This window comes from Paralichthys olivaceus, chromosome 18, assembly GCF_024713975.1.
Source record: "Paralichthys olivaceus isolate ysfri-2021 chromosome 18, ASM2471397v2, whole genome shotgun sequence".
NCBI lineage: Eukaryota > Metazoa > Chordata > Actinopteri > Pleuronectiformes > Paralichthyidae > Paralichthys > Paralichthys olivaceus.
The window spans coordinates 7,766,385-7,785,470 of record NC_091110.1 but is presented as its reverse complement, the minus strand read 5'-3'; the positions used below and the strand labels follow the sequence as shown (position 1 = coordinate 7,785,470).

General features: G+C 42.6%; 2 protein-coding genes across 29 annotated transcripts in view; one reads left to right on the top strand and one right to left on the bottom strand.

The window, feature by feature from the left end:
- The first annotated feature begins 60 nt into the window (after positions 1-60).
- uck1 (uridine-cytidine kinase 1) lies at positions 61-3,136 on the top strand. The gene is made up of 7 exons (XM_020081929.2): positions 61-304; positions 714-873; positions 1,624-1,720; positions 1,802-1,944; positions 2,025-2,119; positions 2,214-2,262; positions 2,339-3,136. The coding sequence occupies exons 1-7, from the start codon at positions 215-217 to the stop codon at positions 2,530-2,532; spliced, it is 828 nt and encodes a 275-aa protein (XP_019937488.1). The 5' UTR covers positions 61-214; the 3' UTR covers positions 2,533-3,136.
- A 51-nt stretch (positions 3,137-3,187) lies between these two features.
- rapgef1b (Rap guanine nucleotide exchange factor (GEF) 1b) overlaps positions 3,188-19,086 on the bottom strand; it is a 206,002-nt gene continuing 190,103 nt past the window's right edge. For 4 of the 28 annotated variants that reach the window (XM_069514397.1, XM_069514394.1, XM_069514398.1 and 1 more), the window contains 17 exons: positions 17,619-17,733; positions 17,292-17,478; positions 16,488-17,009; positions 15,620-15,822; positions 10,022-10,107; positions 8,937-9,042; positions 8,151-8,226; positions 7,672-7,756; positions 6,765-6,857; positions 6,226-6,411; positions 5,924-6,008; positions 5,715-5,809; positions 5,540-5,618; positions 5,358-5,459; positions 5,150-5,247; positions 4,945-5,073; positions 3,188-4,376 (listed from right to left, as the gene is read on the bottom strand). In XM_069514397.1, the coding sequence (XP_069370498.1) occupies positions 4,226-4,376; positions 4,945-5,073; positions 5,150-5,247; positions 5,358-5,459; positions 5,540-5,618; positions 5,715-5,809; positions 5,924-6,008; positions 6,226-6,411; positions 6,765-6,857; positions 7,672-7,756; positions 8,151-8,226; positions 8,937-9,042; positions 10,022-10,107; positions 15,620-15,822; positions 16,488-17,009; positions 17,292-17,478; positions 17,619-17,733 (2,398 nt within the window). In that variant the 3' untranslated portion in view covers positions 3,188-4,225. Of the gene's footprint in view, positions 4,377-4,944; positions 5,074-5,149; positions 5,248-5,357; positions 5,460-5,539; positions 5,619-5,714; positions 5,810-5,923; positions 6,009-6,225; positions 6,412-6,764; positions 6,858-7,671; positions 7,757-8,150; positions 8,227-8,936; positions 9,043-10,021; positions 10,108-11,017; positions 11,111-11,615; positions 11,763-13,504; positions 13,667-15,619; positions 15,823-16,487; positions 17,010-17,204; positions 17,479-17,618; positions 17,734-18,288; positions 18,340-19,086 lie in introns of all 28 variants that reach the window. The other 24 variants (XM_069514372.1, XM_069514375.1, XM_069514380.1 and 21 more) reach the window with 16 other exon arrangements.

The following is a 19,086-nucleotide window of genomic DNA, read 5'->3' as shown; positions in this document are numbered from 1 at the left end:
TCCGCTCGAAAAGTATATATATAGTAATACCTTTTATTTTATGTAAATGTACAACGCACTTCCGCTCGAGGCTGTCCTGTGTTGACACTCGGATCGAGACGTCCGTTATCGCGAGAGCAACGAGTTGTCTTCGCCACAGATAACATAGCTAACGTAGCTAACATATAGCTATCCAGACTTTTTACTGCGGTCTTACGTTTCTGTTGTGCCGCAAATGGACTGTCACGAAGCCGCAGATGACGCGGAGAGGCCGCGGCATCACCCTTTCCTAATCGGGGTCAGTGGCGGAACAGCTAGCGGCAAGGTCAGTTTATTCAGCCGGAGGATGGGACCGACAGCGGAACTTAGCATAGTAGCTTAGCTTAGTTTGTTCAGCAAACTGTCAAACCAGCCACGACACGCCCCCCTCCCTCAATGACTACTCTTTATATTATTTTAAATTATTTTATCAACACGCTCCAACTGTCAACATGACTGTTTCTGCCTCTTCTACTTATCCTGTGTGACAGTTTAGCACCAACGAGCTAACGAGCTAAATGTGACACTATAATAATGTTGTTTACTTAGCGATGATAAACTTACTCCCACATCAGGACGTTCACTCCCCGCTGATCATCAGGAGAATTCATCTCAATGCGTTTTAACCCCTCCCCCCCTTGCTAGTTTAACAATATTAAATCGTAAATAACACTGACGTGACTTTTCTGCCTCAGTCAACAGTTTGCGCCAAGATCATGGAGCTCCTGGGCCAGAACAAGGTGGACCACCGCCAGAGGAAGGTGGCGATCATAAGTCAGGACTCTTTCTACAGAGTCCTGACCCCCGAGCAGAAGGCGAAGGCGCTGAAGGGCCAGTACAACTTTGATCATCCAGGTGAACCCAGACCAGACCAGTCTTGTGTTAGTTTGAATGAGAACTCAAAGCAAATACGTGATGCACCAGTTTCTAAAATGTGATGAGTTCCTGCTGTTCTATATTATGTATGATGACAAAACATGACATCTGATGATTTCCTCTGGGCTGTGGAAAAGCACTTTGACTATTCTCTGACATAAACTAATAAAAAATCACAAGAAATAATCAAAAGATTAATCACTAATGAAGATGATCACTACTTGCAGCCCAGGTCCATTCAAAAGCGAGTCCCTGATAAATGGGGCTTTGGCAGTGGTAGAGGAAGTACTTCTTACAATATGTTATGTATTTTATAAAGAGAATAATACAATCTCAACAATACCAGTTGGATTATTTCACATCATGCATTTAAGATGTCACTGAAGTATTAAGTAGCATAAAATAGAATTACTCGAGTAAAATGGTGGGAAGCATTTACTCCACCACAGGTTGGTTTACTGTTGGTCTTGGATGTGTTTTAAATTGTGAGGTACAAGCTCATACAGGGATTTCTTTGTTTTAAACAGTGTTACACTGAAATATTGTATTTCATATTAGCTCACGTAAACCAATATAACACGTTAGTCTGTCTATTTTTAAAAAGTTCTGCCAACTTTGGGTTTTACTGGACAGTAAACTTTGAAATGTTACTTTTTCTTCTTAGTGGTCTGTATGGTGTTGTATTGATCATCTTATTCACATGATCTGTGTCTGTTTATTTTCTTGCAGAGGCATTTGACAATGATTTAATGTACCAAACTTTGAAGGACATTGCGGAGGGAAAGGTGGTTGAAGTGCCAACGTATGACTTTGTTACTCATTCCAGGTAGGTTGGAAGCACATTGACTATTCGCTGAGGAGAAATTTTCTCCAGTGCTCTTGTATGAGATTTCTTGTGTGTTTGTAGGTTGGAAGAAAGGATCACAGTCTACCCAGCGGACGTTGTCCTCTTTGAGGGGATCCTGGTTTTCTACCCCCAGAAAGTGCGTGATATGTTTCACATGAAGCTCTTCGTGGACACAGATTCAGACGTCAGACTCTCTCGCAGAGGTAGGAATGTTCCTGTCAAACACAATTCTACAGTTGCTGTCACAGTGCGTTGTCAATGGTGTGACCCGATCCCTCTGCAGTTCTGAGAGACATGACCCGGGGAAGAGACCTGGAGCAGATCCTCACACAGTATACAACGTTCGTCAAGCCTGCTTTTGAGGAATTTTGTTTGCCTGTGAGTATGATGACTGATTTTGTTCATGTGGTCCAGTATCAGTCAACAAACCTCCTCTGAGCTTTTATATTCATATTTTCTTGTTTTCTCTCAGACTAAGAAGTACGCAGACGTCATTATTCCAAGGGGAGTTGACAACATGGGTAAGTGTTTTTTTCCCCCTATGTAGTAGCTAAAGATCATGAACACTTGATAAATCCTTCATCTGTCTCCCATCAGTGGCCATCAACCTCATCGTGCAGCACATCCAGGACATTCTGAATGGAGAAATCTGCAAATGGCAGCGAGGGGCCTTGAACAGCAACGGGCGAGGCTTCAAGCGGGCCATTACCGAGCAGGGCGACCTGCTGAGCGGACCTGCTAATACTCCAGGAAAGAGGGTCCTGCTGGAGCCCAGCAGTCGGCCTCATTAAGACTATGTGGGGATGTGCGGATGATGAATGTGTCCAGACTGAGTCGGGGATTGTGGCTACTGATTTGTGCAGAGTGGGTCCGCCACTGTGAAGCCTGTCTCTCCGGTTTTTAAAAAAATATCCATAGTAACAATATCACAAGCGGTCAGAGCGGCAGCTCTTGGTAATTGTATTTTTATTGTTGGTGCACAACAAAAATGCTAAGTTTGTCTATATATATATAGTCTTCCATGAGATCAATGATTTGATTTTGTTTGGTTTAACTGTGGTCAGAGAACTGAAATGAAAGGTAGTATAATCAAGACTGCTGTTAAAATGTTTATGTTGAGTCATGCTTTTGCACTGAGTTTCACCTTTATACACTTGAGTGTGTGTTACTTAATGAAGATAATATATTTAAATGAAATAAATAAAAATGGTTTATAGTCATTTGTTTTATATTATAGTCTGTTTCTGTTTTAATACCTTATTAAAACTAAGTTGTGTTACACTTCTACCTTTAGTTTGAGTGCTTCCTTTTTGATTTATTTAATGCTGAACTCTTGCCTTAATGTCAATTTCTGTGAATATTTGTGTTCAACAATAAACATATAATTCTGTCATGGTTTTGAGTCCTGTTTGAATTTTGACAAAAGTTTTTGAGCGGCACAGTGCATATAGAAACAGAGCTGTTTGTTTTATTGGAGTTTGAGAGCACAGTGTGATGTGTTGGTTTTATCCCAAAAAAGGAATGAAAATGATTTTTTTTTTACTACAGCACATGTTGAAATGACGGACACACAAGTCGCTGAGGACTTCAGTCACACACAGACACTTTCACACAACGACATGACTGGGACATGATTGTGATCGCCTCACGGTTCTCTACACTTGAACACGGCACACAATGATTCAGTATGACATACATAGATCACAGCATCTTTAGTAATTTATCTTTTTGTGTTTTTGCTTTGCTTTTTTTAGTGCACATATGTATGGCACTTGGGAGAAGCGAAGCTCTTCTCGTAAGCATAAACATCCTTTTTAAGAACAAAAGGAGCACTGTATATGATACATTTCATAACCATACATGATTCTTACACAAACAAACTTTCCAGTCTCTAACGGCCATCCTCTTCAAGTTCAAATCCTCAAATCCCCTCCCCCTCCCCCCCGGGGAGACTCGGCCTGCATGTTGACTTCACAGTTCACAGCAGGTCACTCTCAAGGGTCTGCTTTTTTGAGGGGAACTCATGAGTCGGAGAGAGGGTCGCAGAAGATGGCCGACAAATGGCACATACATAAAGGAAGAGGAAGGAGCAACTTGGAGAGTAATGGACCATTCAGCTCACTCTCACACACGCAACCGCTCCACTCTAAAACAGAGAGCCCAGGAAGCAGACTTTGGTTATTTCCATCACGTCTGCCCACTCTGTGCGATTCTTCTGTCCTCCTTGGCACCAGGCTTCGTCCCGTTTCACCGTAGTCACAATCTCTTCCCGCAGTAATCCCAATTATAATCTCCCAGAGCAGCAGAGCTCTTCGTAAAAACCCCGGCCACGCTTCAGTCTAGCTTGTTCTGCATCCCCCACAATGAGTCTCCCATTTGCTCCAGCGGATTGCTTCCATTCGTCTTTCTCTCAGTCTGTAGTAAAGTGGAGTTAGTGTCATGAAGCACAGTTGGAGGTCAGTCTCGAAAAAGGCCCACAAGCCCCTAGGTCTTCTCTTCGCGTTCCGTCCTGCGCCTGGTGATGTTCCTGGGCTTGATCTTGAGCGACAGCTCCCACAGGGCCTCCTCTGCCAGGTGGTCGCTGAAGTCGTTGAAGAAACAGACAATGTCTTCGTTGCGCTTCAGTTCATAATGCCTGAAATGAGAAGAGGGCCAAGTTTGATGAACGCAGTAATTCATCAGCAAGAAAACAAACAGACCACATGGAATAACAGAAATGTTTTATGATAGTCAAATATAATGATATATAAATCATATTTCCTGGCACCCAATACATTTCCTGCCAGTGGCAAACAAGTGATAACATTTATTACTGTGATAATGTTTACAAAACGTTCCAGTATATGTTCTCACCCCTGTCCATTTGTCAGCAGGATTTCACAAAAACTACTGAATAGATTCCACGGAACTTGGTGGAGGGATGTAACATTGGACAAGAAAGAACTTGTGATAAGAGCTGTATCCAGGATTTTCCCCCCTACATTCTTTGACATTGTGAAATAGAGCAGTTTTCCAAAAATCTTAGCTGATTTCTCAGGAAATAATTCATGGCTCTTGATGAAAAAAAAAAAATCAGGCACATTTAGGGAACTGACATCTATTAGCGTGTAAAATTTAGTGCAGCTTGATTGAATTTGTTGGAACTGTTGGCCTCTACTGAAAACCATTTTAGTTTAATAATATATGTAACCAAGTGGACTTACACTTGCTGGAAGCGCCGCATGCTGTCCAGTATGTTGAACTGCTGCCAGCGTTTGGAGAAATTGACCTTTCCATCGATGAGGTCTGGGTTCCCCAGGTGGACAAAGGTCAAGTCCTGGAGTATGAGACCCCTGGAAGATGGACATGTCATGTCAAGTTGTGACCCTCAATTAAAAATTGAATGAGTTCAAATATTCATTCACTTACAGGTACGGGATACACGGAGGCTCCACTTCAGCCAGAGCAGCTCTGTATGCTCTGAATGAGGAGGAGCTGTCGATCAACATGCAATATTCCTCTAATCCCTGAGAGAGGAGGAAGGAGGAGATGGGATACAAGAGAAAAAGTGATCATCGTGATACTTATCAATGAGACGAGATGTGTAGATTCAAACACAGACATCTTGAAGACTCACCTCTGAGGTCTGTTTCTGCCACTCCAACCTCCGGATGGGAGCAGAGTCCAGGGCAGACAGTATTGCCAGGTAGGAGTTGAAATTATTCAACTTTCTTAAGTGCTGTAAAAAGACATTTGTATTAATATGATTGCATTAAACAACAAAAATACAGATAAATGAGGATGTTTTGGTTGACTCACCTTCATTATCTTGATGAACTTGAGGAGCAGCTTCTCTCTGTCTTGGGCTTTCTCCTGCTGAATTATCAAAGAGCGGACCCTGTAGGAAGGAGAAATAAACAGATGGTATAAGAGAGAAGACAGAAATGCCAATGACAGAAAGCGAGATGAGAGGTCATAATGTTTGTGGTTTTACCAATAGCTCATGTTGTTAAAGTGCTCTGTGAACTGAGTCAGGTTCGGACTCTTCTCCTCATTCTGCTCCTTGGCCCAAAGCAGCACCTCAGGAATCTGAGGGAAAACAGGAAGTGATAGGATTTAGGTTGAGGTGTAACTCTGGGTCAAAACACAAAGAATGTCAACAAAACATTAACAATTAACTCCAACACAAAGAGACTGCTTTACCTCTATCTTATAGAAGAGCTCAGCATCAAGGAGAGTGAGCTGATCAGCAATCTCATGACTGCGGAAGTCATGAAGAGTTCCAGGCCTGTGAAGAAATGCAAACTATCAGGTGGCAACTTAATCTGTGCTGCTCTGATCCCCAGGCCACACATGCTGCGTGAGTTGTCTCCAAACATTTAACAAAATACTGTCCGTAATCCCCAATACTGAGCAATAAGAATGGCAGAAGAGCAGCCTCCCACTTGTACCATCAACACACACTGCACAAGTTTCAGCGCTGACCCTTGACCTCCCCACAATACCTTGCAGAGACCCCTCGGGCAGCCAGGGGCTTGAGGGAGTTTGTGTAGCGCAGCAGCTTCTTCTGTTCCACCTTATCCAGGATGTTCTTGCGGAGCACGCGAGCGAGGCTCAGCTCGCCATTGCACACCAGTGTAAACACCAGGTCCATCAGCTGTTTCAAGATGTCCTCTGTCAGCTCCACCAGACTGGAGGAAAGAAGTGAAAGAAGGAAATGATCAAATGGTTTAACTTTGTGACAGAAACAGAAAAGCAGAAGGAAGGTGGAAGAGTTGGTTTGTGAATTCAAATGTACGGTATTGAGTGCAAACTGCCAATTACAATCTCTTACTAAGAGATCTGTGCATGAGCTAGCAGAAGACGGAACATTTTCTGGTTATAGCTTTCAGCACCTGGCATGATTCAGTTCAAATAAACATTAAATAAGGCTGACTGACTGAAGAATTACACAAATTAATCATTCTTGAGTTCACATTATGCAGTTTAAATGGGGCATTAATAACTATTGGATACAAAGAAAAAAATATTGAGTCCCACTCACCACAGCTCATCCACCACTCGAACCAGCACGAAGAACGTGTTCTTGCTGACTCGCTTCTTGGAGGTGTCTGAACTGTGACAGAACCCAGTATATGTGCTTCGTGGTCAAGGACAATGAAAACAATACTGTACCTTTATCTGGATTCAAGAGCACAATAACATTCATTACTAAGGCAAATGTTTGGACATTTTTCAGGCTTCAATAAAGGATCAGAAGTTTTGCTCTTTTGAAATACAGTGGTTCCTTCCAACAAATCAATTTAATTATAATAACGTTTATTGCACACAGTTCCTTTTATCATACTCAAGATGAAATAGCAAATTTACCTAATTTATTCCATTTTAAGACATAAAATGTACTCTAATTTATCAAACAGGAAGATGACAAACAAACTCTTACAGTAAAAACAATGGGGCTTTAACTAAGTGTAATTTTATTATCATCTCTTTAATTGTTTGGTCTATAAAATGTCAGAAAAGGCTGAAACTGCCTGTCAAAACAATAGATTCAATAATTTTTAAAACAATTGCTGATTTATTTTCTGTCAAATCATCATATCAAATAATCAATAAAGCAACTAATAATCAATTTCAATCTTGGCGGTAAAATTTGATGACAAGTTCTCTTTTGGTGCCTTTAGGCAAAGCAAACAATCACAAGAAGCAGCAATGGATTCAGTAATAATGAAAGACTTTTGTATCCATCAGCGGAGCATTATTGTACTACTGTGGGTTTCCATCAACGACAGCTTTTGATTGAAAGATGTTAATAGGAGCAAACAAGATAAACAAGTCAATCCTTGGTAAATATTACATTTTTTAAAAATCACTACGCAAGAAAAACTGTCTTCTTCCAACAAAACAAGATTACGCTCAGACTGACATGTTGAGTGATTTGAAAAGGATATCTGTAGTGTAGCTTCTTAATTAGGTCCTCTGGGGTTATAAAAGTCCTATACGTAGTCAGAAAGGCTTCACAGTACAAAACAAGATCTGTCAAGCAAAAACAGAGAAAAGAAAGCAGCAGATTTAAATTAGCCGTGCAGCCAGACGTCCCAATTAACCACCTAAAGCTGAAAACACAACAACAAATGTTAAAGGCTCCATAACCCTGACCGACACATTAAAAATAAATGAACCAGAGAGAGACAAAGGCTGTTTAAGATGCTGATCAGACGAGGAGATTAGAAAAATAGCAACACATCAGTCAAACTAAAGAAATTAGACTTTACAAATACAAATAAATCTTTCTAATGATAGCAGGTCTGTCAAGCTATCAATACCAACCTGTTCCAGTGACCCTGAAGCACAGTAACACACTCGACTCTGCGTAACAAATATGCCGGTTAAGTGTGAGTCTTAATGTGTTCTGTGGTCTGTACCTTACCTTTGCGTTCTGTTTCTGTAGCGTGGACTAATAGAATATCTCCTGATCCAGCACGAACATCAGGGCCATCGTCATTCTGGAGAGGTGTGGAGAAAATGAACGACAGATCGAGAGGATGGGGATAAGTGAATGATAATCAAAGCAGGAGAGGAGAAGAGTGGTTAGAGTAGATGTAGAGTGATGCAGCCTAGCCAAAAATGTAGCTTGCACCTTTCCATATTCTGCTTGGTTTCTTTTGCCCCCCCTCCCATAAAAAAGGCCCCCACCCCTCCCTGTCCTGCAGCAGCTCCTCTGATGACGAGGGGAAAAAAGCCAGACTTGTGTGAGATAAAAGAACCACCACTACAACACGCCCTCTGAAACACATTTAAATGTGATCACAGGCCTTGAATCTTTCCTTCCTGCTTTTCTGATTTCAGCCCATCTCCTGTTGTAAATCATTGCTGTCACATTGCAGAGTGGGGAGCAGTAGTTTCACACATCTGTCTGTCAGACTGCACCACAGAGGACAAAGGAGGAGGAAGAGGAGGTGTAGGAGGAGGAGGCTGGTTTGGCATTTTTCAGCGATGCCGTTTCAGTGACTCGACTCCAGAGGGCAGCAGTGACTATCACTGGCACATCTCAGGATCTGATTTCACATCTGAGTGACTCACAGTGACCTTTAGTCTGCATAGGACTAACAGGATAAAATGTGCTTTGTATGCTGGTGCAGCACAATTCTGCCACAGCAGGTTTCTAAAAACAGTACACAGCATCAGCAGTGGTGATGGCAGCAGTGGCTCTTACTTCTTGTTTTAAAGTTATCCTGCTCATAATCTCCTTGTGGTCTATGAGGGAGAGTTCGTCCACATCCTTTTCATCGCTTCCCGCTGACTCTGTTGACTTTTGCCTCCTGAAACACACACACACACGCGTAAGACACCAGTGATTGTAGCAATGTCTTATGTATATGCTCCATATTGGAGAAGAAACAATTAGTTAATCAACTGATAAATTGATGAGATTAGCTGATAATGAAATAAATTATTTGCTAACAATGGAATTTTTTTCTTTTCAACACAGGATTCTGACTGGATGCGGTTTGGGATACCTGTGTGAGACTATGAAAGTTTCAAACATGAATACAGCAGCTCAAATATACTGGAGAAATTCTGTCTCTTTCATGCTGAATTTGCTTGAATTATCTTGTAGATCCTGACGTCATCATGTTTTCTGTAACCACCACAACCATCTGCCAGTAATTACCACTGCAGTATCACATGTAAAGAGAAAGCGGAATTAAAATGCCATATAGTTTCTTCATGTTGTATTTTTATTTCTAAAAGGTTCAATGTTTAGTCTAGACTTGACTGGTTACAAGGAAAGAATATAAGCTGATGATGTAATGACAAAAACATTGTCTTCCTATATATTGAAATATTTTATAAACATGATCCTGGTATGATCCATAAAGATTTTAAAATATTTTATTTTTTTAACAATAACACTGCCTGGAAACAACTATATAATGTAACTCTGACAGTCTCTGTCACATCATGTTGGTGATTGTAGCAACATGTCAGTTGTATTATTAAAAATGCAGAGCTCCTGGTTTTACTTTGGAAAGACATTTTAAAAAGAAGATTGAGCACATAGTCGTTGCCCTGGTTACTCAGTGATTTGGAAGGAGACACATTGGCGGAGGAAAGAACGGGACATGACGGTGCAAATGGAATTAGTAGTGGAGCAAGAGTGTTTTTTATGTCCCTGGGACAGTTTAATTAATTGTAGTTACATTTTTGTCTGAGAGTCTTTTTTGGGAGTTTGAGTACATGGGTTTGGTAGTGAGTTACAACATATATCACTTAGAGTGTAAAAATTACAGCACATACCTTTCCTTGTCCAAAGCCTCTTTGCTATTGGTGGATGGCATTTGAGGGGTGGGGTCTTGAAGTACATCGTCATCTGCAATTGTTTCCTAATCAATGGATGGAAAAACAATAATCAACATCTGTGATACATGGAACATGATTAGTGAATGGTTCCATGCAGTGACAGGAGCCTGGTTATTGATGAGCTTGTACAGACCACCAGGCCCACATGCAACACATCTGGTGGAGGGGAAGATGGATGTTGTACAAATGTCTCAGGATGACGATGTTGTCCCTATTAGTGTTGACATAAATGAGGTGTAGAAGGCTAATGGTTAAAATGCAGCTTTTCCTAAGTATGGGGAAAACCCTACAGATGAAACTCAAAGACACCAAAGGGTAGATCTCACTCACACTGAAACTGCATTGAATGTAAAACTCCAATCACACATCCAGATGCTATTGAGCTCTCATTCTCCGTTACACTTCACACACCACAACCAAAACATGTCTAAAATACACCCCGAATGCACACGCTGACCCAAGGGAAAACAACTACAACCCCACACACACACACTATCACACATGCACAGGTACGCTGTTATGGGGAATGTTATTGGAAAATTAAAACCCAGTGAACCATCAAGAAACCCTTTTGGTGCAGTGACATGGCAGGTGTTAGATCAGAACAAGGTTAAAAAGCTCGAAACAGTTGAAGCACAGCCAGAGAGACGGCAATCAACAGCCAGGCAGAACATACTCATGGACATCTTTCCCACAGACAACAGCCACAGCAGGCAAACCTGTGAATCTGAAGCCGTGTTCAGTCAGGTTTCACTACATTCACATTCCATTTCAGCACCATCACTTCAAGAGATGAATCAATAAGAGCTGTTCAGTGCAACAGATGACTGGCAAGGGTGAGGTCTGCCAGTCAAATGGGCCTTGAGTCATTCTCTGAAGTGACGGGACACACAAATGGAATTGACCTTTCACCCGTGGCGGTCAGCTACTTACTCTGAGGGACAGAGGCAGCTCTCCATTGGCTTGGTTGGATGAGTACAAGTTGACGTACTCCCCCTCCCCACCCTCGTCATTCGCACTCTCGCTCTACGGGAAAAGAGGAGGGACACAAACCGAGGCGTAAAGCAGCGGAGAGGGGCATAGAGTGTTTTCCAAGGGGCAGACAAGCATCAAGAGTGAATATGTGACTTAGGGGGAGAGGTAGCAGCTAGCAGAATTCTGGCATTGAACATTGAGCGGTGTGTTTTCCAGCTCTGAGTCGTACTCACCACCAGGTGGCACTGGATTGCATCGTTTTGAAAGGTAATGGCATTTACTGGCAATGAGAACATGCAGTGCAACATGCTCTACTGGAATTATTTTACTAATAATCAAACAGTGTGTGGGCAGTGATAATAACAGCATAATAACAAAAAGTATATGAGTCACTACATTATTATCTGAGCAACAATACTGAATACCAAACTGCTTTAATCTAACACCAATCTGCCAAGGGAAGTCCAGTATCCCATTTTATGACCTATCATAGAGAGATGGTTCATATAAGTATCCTGCTTGTACTTCCACCATCATCTATCCTGTGTAAGCTCACCGCTGAGGTGTGGAGAGAGTCAGTGAGAGAAGACTCAGAAGGAAGACAGACAGCCACAGAGCCCATTGAGCCAGCCAGGGAACCGTTGGGCCCGCCCCCGCTGCCATCCAGAATGGTGGCATTGGTCAAGGCAACATGGTCCAAGCTCTGTGATTGGTGCAAAGAATGAAAGCAGGAAAGAAGAAAAAATAATAATAAAGGACAGGACTAGAAGAGGTGAAGACAGAGCAGACAGAAAAAGAATCTTAACAATAGGCGGCAGAAGGTGGGGAAAAAAGTGTTCACCTCATTCTCCAACACCTCTATTAAGCCTGGACTATGAGATTGATGTGCCTGAACATGAAATGCACTGCACTCACATAAACGCAAGAATGCAAAACTCTAACCAGTGGCAAAAGAAACCTATAAAATATAAAAGATGAGAGAGAGATGTTCCACAGCAACACTTTGATTAACTCACATCAACTCTGAGTGTGTTTAGTTTTAGGTTGAGGTTTGTCTTATGTGTCTACATTTGTGTGTGTGTGGCCAGACTGCCAGGAAAGGTAGCGGTAACCTGTTGTAACATGTCGTGCATACCAGCCCTGTTTCAACATTCCCGCAAACAGCGGTGCATACACAGATCACTGATAAACACAGCAGACAAACTTACACTGAGATACACACACAAAAATGCATGCACGTGTTCATACACAGATGCACTGGATCAGCTGACAATTCAGGCCACGCTTACTTTTTTGTAAAAAAAAGAAACTGATCAAATTAAGACATTTTGTGCTGAATATTTCCTTTGCTTTCCACTCAACATATGCAAAGCTGCTTTCCTGGCATGGTGCAGCTCCACCATGACATCCCCCAAAACCATCATGCCCCAAGGAATTGAGGAATGCTAACATTCCAAAGAAAGAGACAAATGTGTGGAAGAGTGTGTGTGTGGAAATGGAACATGATGGTGAAGGGAAGACTGAATTCAAGATTTAGATTTAAGAAAGTATAAAGAGTGTGTGAGTGTGTGTGAGAATAGGGAGTGACTTGGTAGGATGAAGAAGATGAAGAGGAGAGGAAGGAAGACGAGCAGAAATAGGAGGAATGTGTTTTCCATCAGGTCCATCTGGTGCTGCATTCCACCGGAGACATCCTGAGGGAGATCCACACTGTCTTAACGTGCCTCACACACGATGGGGTCATCATGGGTTAACCTCCTCCTCCCCAGAAATAATGACCCAAACCACTGTAACATATAGTCAGGTCTGCTTTGGGATCAGGGTCAGACCCTGACTAACTGGAATATAGAACTGATTAATGACCAGCTAATTCAGTAACAAGAACCTGTTGATGACTCAGACGCCCCATTTATACCAACAAAGGGTTTTTTTGTTATTTATTTGCCCCAACCTAAGTCCTGACAGTCTCTTGTGATATTTGGAGGAGCAACACAAGACACACAACTCCCTGGCTGTGACTCTGAGGCAAACTGAAAGGAGAGAAAGAGTCAAATAATTACCTGTCACGAGGAGGAATGTGCAACACACAAACACAAGCTCAGCTAGCCAGTGATTGCACAGACAGAACAAAATAAATGCACCCACTCACGACCACACAAAGCACACATTAATCACACCATATCTAAAGAAAATTCAGAACAAAACAACAAATCCACACTGTGAAAACAACTGCACACACGGACGAGTGGATAAACAAAATGAAGAACCACACAGACACCAAACCACAGAGCTCTGAGGGATCACCCAATCAGAGACTTCGGAAGGGGGGAGAGGTACACGAACAGACTGTATCACATATGGAAGGCACACAGGTCAAGCCACCCCTGCACCAGTCCAGGACCACACAGAACCCACGCCAAGAGTGGAGGGGGGGGGGAGACTCACCGTAGGTGTGGTCAAAGATGCCTGGCCAATCAGGTAGGAGTTAGAGACGGACATGCTGAGACCCAGCCCAGAGCCCGCCTCCTCCATGGCCGCCACAGACGGCTGGAGGTGGCAGGAGAGAGAAGAGGAGGAGGAGGAAGAGGGGGAAGAAGAGTGGGAGGCCTGAGAAGAAAGGAAGGAAGGAAGGAAAGCAAAGAAAAAAGAAAGAGAGAGATATAAAAGAAATGGAGTAACAGTAATAGAGGTTAAGGAGGAGAGGGTGTTAAGGGAGAGAAAAGAAGAAAAGAGGACAGTTGATTAAACTAGTAAGCAAGACTGAATTAGAGCAGTTTTAATCAAAGTGCAGCAGTAGAGTGATTAGGTCAAAGTTGTTGAAAACTGAGGAGGATTCTGGCCGTTCTACTGAGAAGCATCACTGGCTGTAGATATAAATATAACAGAGAGGTGAATGACTAACACTGTTGAGGTGTTATGGAATATGAGTCTACTGTTATGTTTAAGTTACAGCTATTCCTAGAAAGCTCTAATTACTACAAGGCCATGTGACGTGTACTGGTCACACACACATTCGAGTCCACTGTGACAGTCCAGTCGATGTTCTTTAATGTCCTGAGCATTAAAAGCTTTATACAGACCAGGCCATCGACAGCAACATGGGCCAATATGATCAAACTGGTGTTTTTTTCATCCATTTCCTTATCTACACAGCAGCTGAAATTACTTTTTTTTTTGTTGCAAAGCCGCCATGTAAAGTCGCCAAAGCGTGTAAGCCTGGAACATGGGTTTATGGAGGAGGCAAACAGGCTTATTCCACTGGGCCACAAGCTCATTGAGTCCAAAACATGGAGGCCAGATTAGGCAGGAGAAGAGATGAGTACAGTTGGACTGTACACTCAAACAAAAGAATATTAAAAATAAGAGCTGGGCACAGGGTTCCAAATACACAGCGGTGACAGAAAGAGGACAATGGACAAAAGAGAACCAAGGAGGACTCTCTGAGGTGGCCTGTGTAGATTGCCATTTTCTTTCCTGGGCTAGGATAATGTACATTTACAGTAGCGACACCCTGGAGAGGAGTGTCAACTGTTTACTACACCATCTTCATTTCTACAAAAAAAACAATCATAGATCAGTTTGTGACTGTCAAATATTAACAGCAGCCATTGGCAAGGGTAAAAAGCCAATTCTGGTGAAAACGTCATGCCTCATATGTGATGACCAGGTAAAAAAAATGAACCATCTATTTATAATTGTGATTATTGTAAAATAATGTATAGCTGGAAAGCCTTAAGAGGCTTGCGAAGTTTGCCCCAATATAGGTGTGTATACAGGACCAAATTGTTCATAAAAGCAAGCTAATTGAGAAAATGAGTTTTTCGGGCCTTTAAACATCTTTTTTTCCTCCAGAAGGTTTATTTCGCCGTATCCTGCTAAGACCTATCCTATCGTCTCTCTTCCTCTCCTATCCCCACTGACTCATTGTCAGACAGTTGTCTCAATTAACCCAGACGGCGACCCAGCTTAAGATAAGCAGACTGGGTCTGATGCAGGCCTGATAAAGGCTAGTCCTATCTCCCACTAAAGACCAAACACCTTCACGTATGCACAGATGTCTGCTTTGGTTACAGAAATTGCAAGGAAGGGAGATAAAGAGAAAGAAGGAGGGGTTGAATAGGTGAGAGAGATAACAAGATAGGAAGAGGCTTGAGAGAAAATTGATGAGGATTACCACTGGAATGTAGTCTTTGAATGCAGCCTGCATTCTTTCGCATTTTTCCCTTTCTAACCTGCATAGAGCATGATAATGATTGGACCAGCACAGGACTCGACTACAGAGGAATGCTTATATTGTTCTCATGTCCTCATGACACTCATTGTCTTTGCCATTGCATGCATTAATAGTGTTTTGATTTGATTTAAATTCAAGGAAGATGAATAGAACAATTTCAGCAATTTAAATCAGCAATTCTACTCCTTTTTTTTCTATCCACTCAGTAAAGACACTTTTTTATTTTAACCCTTATCTTTTGTAAAATGGCCCAATATTAAAATAACTGGATTTTGATCCTTTAGAAAATTTTCTTTCACCACCAGCAGACACAGAGGGACTCTTACCAGTTGTCTTTGTTTTGGAGGCAATGCTGGGGGCAGCAGCGGCTCGTGGACTGAGTCTGTGCTGCTGAAGGAGTCGTTGAAGCCGTAGACCTCCTGGAAGCGCTTGTTACGCTGCTCATAGATGCTTTCGCTCTGCGGCATCTGGTAGAACATGGAGGGCTGTGGCTCCGAATAGTCTTCCACAAACTGCATGTACTGGAGGACTGGAGGAGGGAGACGGGTCAGATTATGTAAAATATATTGTTCATGTTGCTCAGAATTATGACTCTGGGAACACCCAAGTCAAGAATGTACTTTTTAGATGGTAATGGGCCAGGTAGTGGGCTCTTGGTTTGGGGTCATCACCTGGCTGCTTTAGCCTGGTATGACCACAAAACCCACCGACTGGCCCTAAATGATTTGATCTGTACAATCTGTGGAGTTTCACTTTAAACTGACATCTAAGACAGTGACTTGAATTTGCATGTATTTTGTCACATTGTGACAAGCTAGCAGGAAGGGCTGACTGTGTAGCATGACATAATACAGTAGTTTGAGAGGAAGTGATATAGCAGGTGTGTCAGGAAATGACCAAATGCTGCCCTCTGTGCCCCTGGAGCCAGACCCATTGTAGCACATCCTGGTATTCACTTCCTCTCTCTATTCACAATGGAATATTTCCTTGATATAAGCTATTCTTCAATGAACTGATGATGAAGTGCAGACAATGTCCTGTTGTCCCCTATTAAATCAACCTCATCCCTTTCCTTAATTAGACTCTGTCCCTTCCTTTGCTTACGTGCCCTCTCTTCAGGTATCTCATTTAAAATATCTATTTTCTTCCCTGCCTTCTCAAAACATCCCTATTCCCTCCTCTCCCTTCACTTACTGTGTCTGCTTTTCTTTTCTGGGAGGGGCGGTGGACTGCCAGACACATCTGCATTTTCGCTGCTGATGTACTGCGCGACGAACGCACTCCCATTTGTCTGGGGCATGGGTGAGATGGGTGTGAAAAGGGGGAATGGCGGCGTAGGGTGCAGTTCCTCTTCTGACAAATTGTCATATTGGGAAGGATATCGCTCATATAGCACTCTGGACCCTCCGTCAGGGAAGGGTGATGCCTGGGTGCTGCGCCGCTTCTTCTGGGGAAGGGCAGGTGGTGCGCTGATGCGGGAGGACAGGGGATTGATTTGATTGGGCTGCGGCGTCCAGTACTCTGGTGTTTGCTGTGGAGGGGGAGCACTAAAGCGGGGATGTGAGGGATGCTGTCCGGGTACTGGGGAAGAGGACTCGCTGTGAGACTCTGGCAGGGGGCTCAGACACCCTCCCACTGGTATTGGGGGCAGGTTTTCCCCTACTGACAAGTCCTGGTGGAGGAAGTCATAATCCGGGTCGTAGTTCTCTGTGTTGTCTGAAAAGGAAAGGTTGCATTTTTGTTATCATTTACCCACAATGAACACGTAGTTACTGTGTTATAATTCCATAACCCTAACAATAAACAAAATGCTCATTAGCAAACGTTTGTCAAGGGGCTGGTTCCTGTTAAGAAACCAACAAATCTCTCACCAAACATTTTACATCTTCTCACTCACAGAACGTTACTAACCTATATAAACTCCTTGAAGTGTCTGGTCAATGTGCTCTTTGCATGCAGTTGTCTGTCGCTGTCTAAGATACGTCTCGGTATTCTTACCAAGTGTTTCACAGCTGGTGTTACGAGAACACTGACCACTGTCCTGCTCCATGGAGGAGAGTTGTTCATCAGACTTGCTGAGTTTCCCCATGCTGCTGCAGGGAGACAGACGTGGAGAGTCGCCCCCGTACGACTGGCTCCCCCCAGAAAAACGCCTCTGAAGGAACTCTTGCTCATAGTCCTGCTGCTGCACAGACAGAGAAATCTTAAAAACACAATTTCTTTCCAGCATGTTGTGTTGCTATGGTCTTCCAATGAAAATTAAGGTAAGCTATAAATGGACGAGAAAGTCTAATATCTTATCATGAGCTAGAGCTACAGCCTCACCTGTCTGTGAACACTGCAGGGCAGACTGGAGCCACGGCTCATAGGGGCAACCACGGCCACCCGTGTGGGCGAAGGAGCTGACTGACGCTTCTTAGGGGGAAGAGCTGGTGGAGGACTATGAGGAGATAAATAGACACAACAGAATTAAATAACAGGACTGGTGAATGTTATTGTCCCCGAGGCAGAATTAATGCAGAAAAAACACACTTTCTCAGACATGTATGCACACACAAATCCATGTATGAATACATGAACGCACACACATCATCATCCCTCCTGGAGAACAGTGAGATGAAAGTGAGGGTGTTTCATGTTAGCCTCTCTTAGCTATGACAAGAAGCTGTCGTGCTTGTCAAACCAAAATTCTTTCAGTGAGTTAATACCAGGTCAAAATGCGGCAAAGGGCGGGAACATAAATCACCATGATATGGAGGCCAGTGAAAAGACACTGCAGAGGTCAGTCACACATTCTCATGCACTGGACGGTCTTCTGATTGGATGATGAGTTCTTCGAGGAGTACCGAGGATGACACAGATGTTGGGGAGATGCAACCATGCAAGTCAAGAAAAAATTTCATCCAATCCAGAAGCTTTTTGGGTTGGGGGGGGGGGGGGGGGGTCTAGGGTGGGATGTTATAATGGAGACTGATGATCCTATAGGCTAACATACTTCTCCTTCTGAGAGGGTCTCCTTTGGCCGGCATCAGCACTCAACTGTGCTCTGTTCCCAGAATCCAAAGGGAAACCAAGGATGAAAGAGATATATAGAGAGAGAGCAGAGTAAGAAAGGAAGAGGCAGAACAACAAACAAACCAAAGTGGGTTTAAGCGTGAAAGTGGAAGATTCTAATTTTATCTAATTTTGTGTTTGGATTGATGGATGAGCAACTGGGCTGAGAGGGACATGACTATTAAGACCTTTGCACAAGATTTTTTTCGTGCTTATATGCACTTTAATGATATTTGTCAAACTTGTATCCATCACATCAGCAACGAAATTTCACTGAGTGATATTTCAGCTTTTATTTTTCAAGGTTTCTCTTTTATTGGATATGCATCTAACCAGTCAGAATGTGTGTTGTTGACAACATCACATTTTGAAGCATTTGTGGTAGTAGAAAAAGCAGATATTGAGTAGATGTAATATATTTATCTTTAACCATTGCTTCTAGCTATTCATGTTCCTAAAATTATATGATGTAGCTACGTTGAAGCCATAGGATCAAACAAAAAGCATTCTCTTCTCATCATCATCTATGTTGATTCATCTCTCTTTTCCAAAGATACAATTTTTTTCTACTCTAAATGTCACCTAGAAATGATTTATTTCCTGTCGTGCAAAATCCTTAGGTCTAAATCAGTGAAAATGAAAGAAAAAAGAGGGAAACACCTTCCAAAACCCATATTCTAAAAGCTGTCCCTATTCCTCATTTGGTGTATGAAACATTTTCAGGAAACTTTCACAAAAC

What these genes read in the sequence shown, in the direction of transcription:
- uck1 (XM_020081929.2), top strand. Translation starts at nt 215, where the DNA reads ATGGACTGTCACGAAGCCGCAGATGACGCGGAGAGGCCGCGGCATCAC. An exon ending in GTACAACTTTGATCATCCAG is followed by an intron (nt 874 to 1,623) that starts GTGAACCCAGAC and finishes ATTTTCTTGCAG; the next exon opens with AGGCATTTGACAATGATTTA. An exon ending in TTGAGGAATTTTGTTTGCCT is followed by an intron (nt 2,120 to 2,213) that starts GTGAGTATGATG and finishes GTTTTCTCTCAG; the next exon opens with ACTAAGAAGTACGCAGACGT.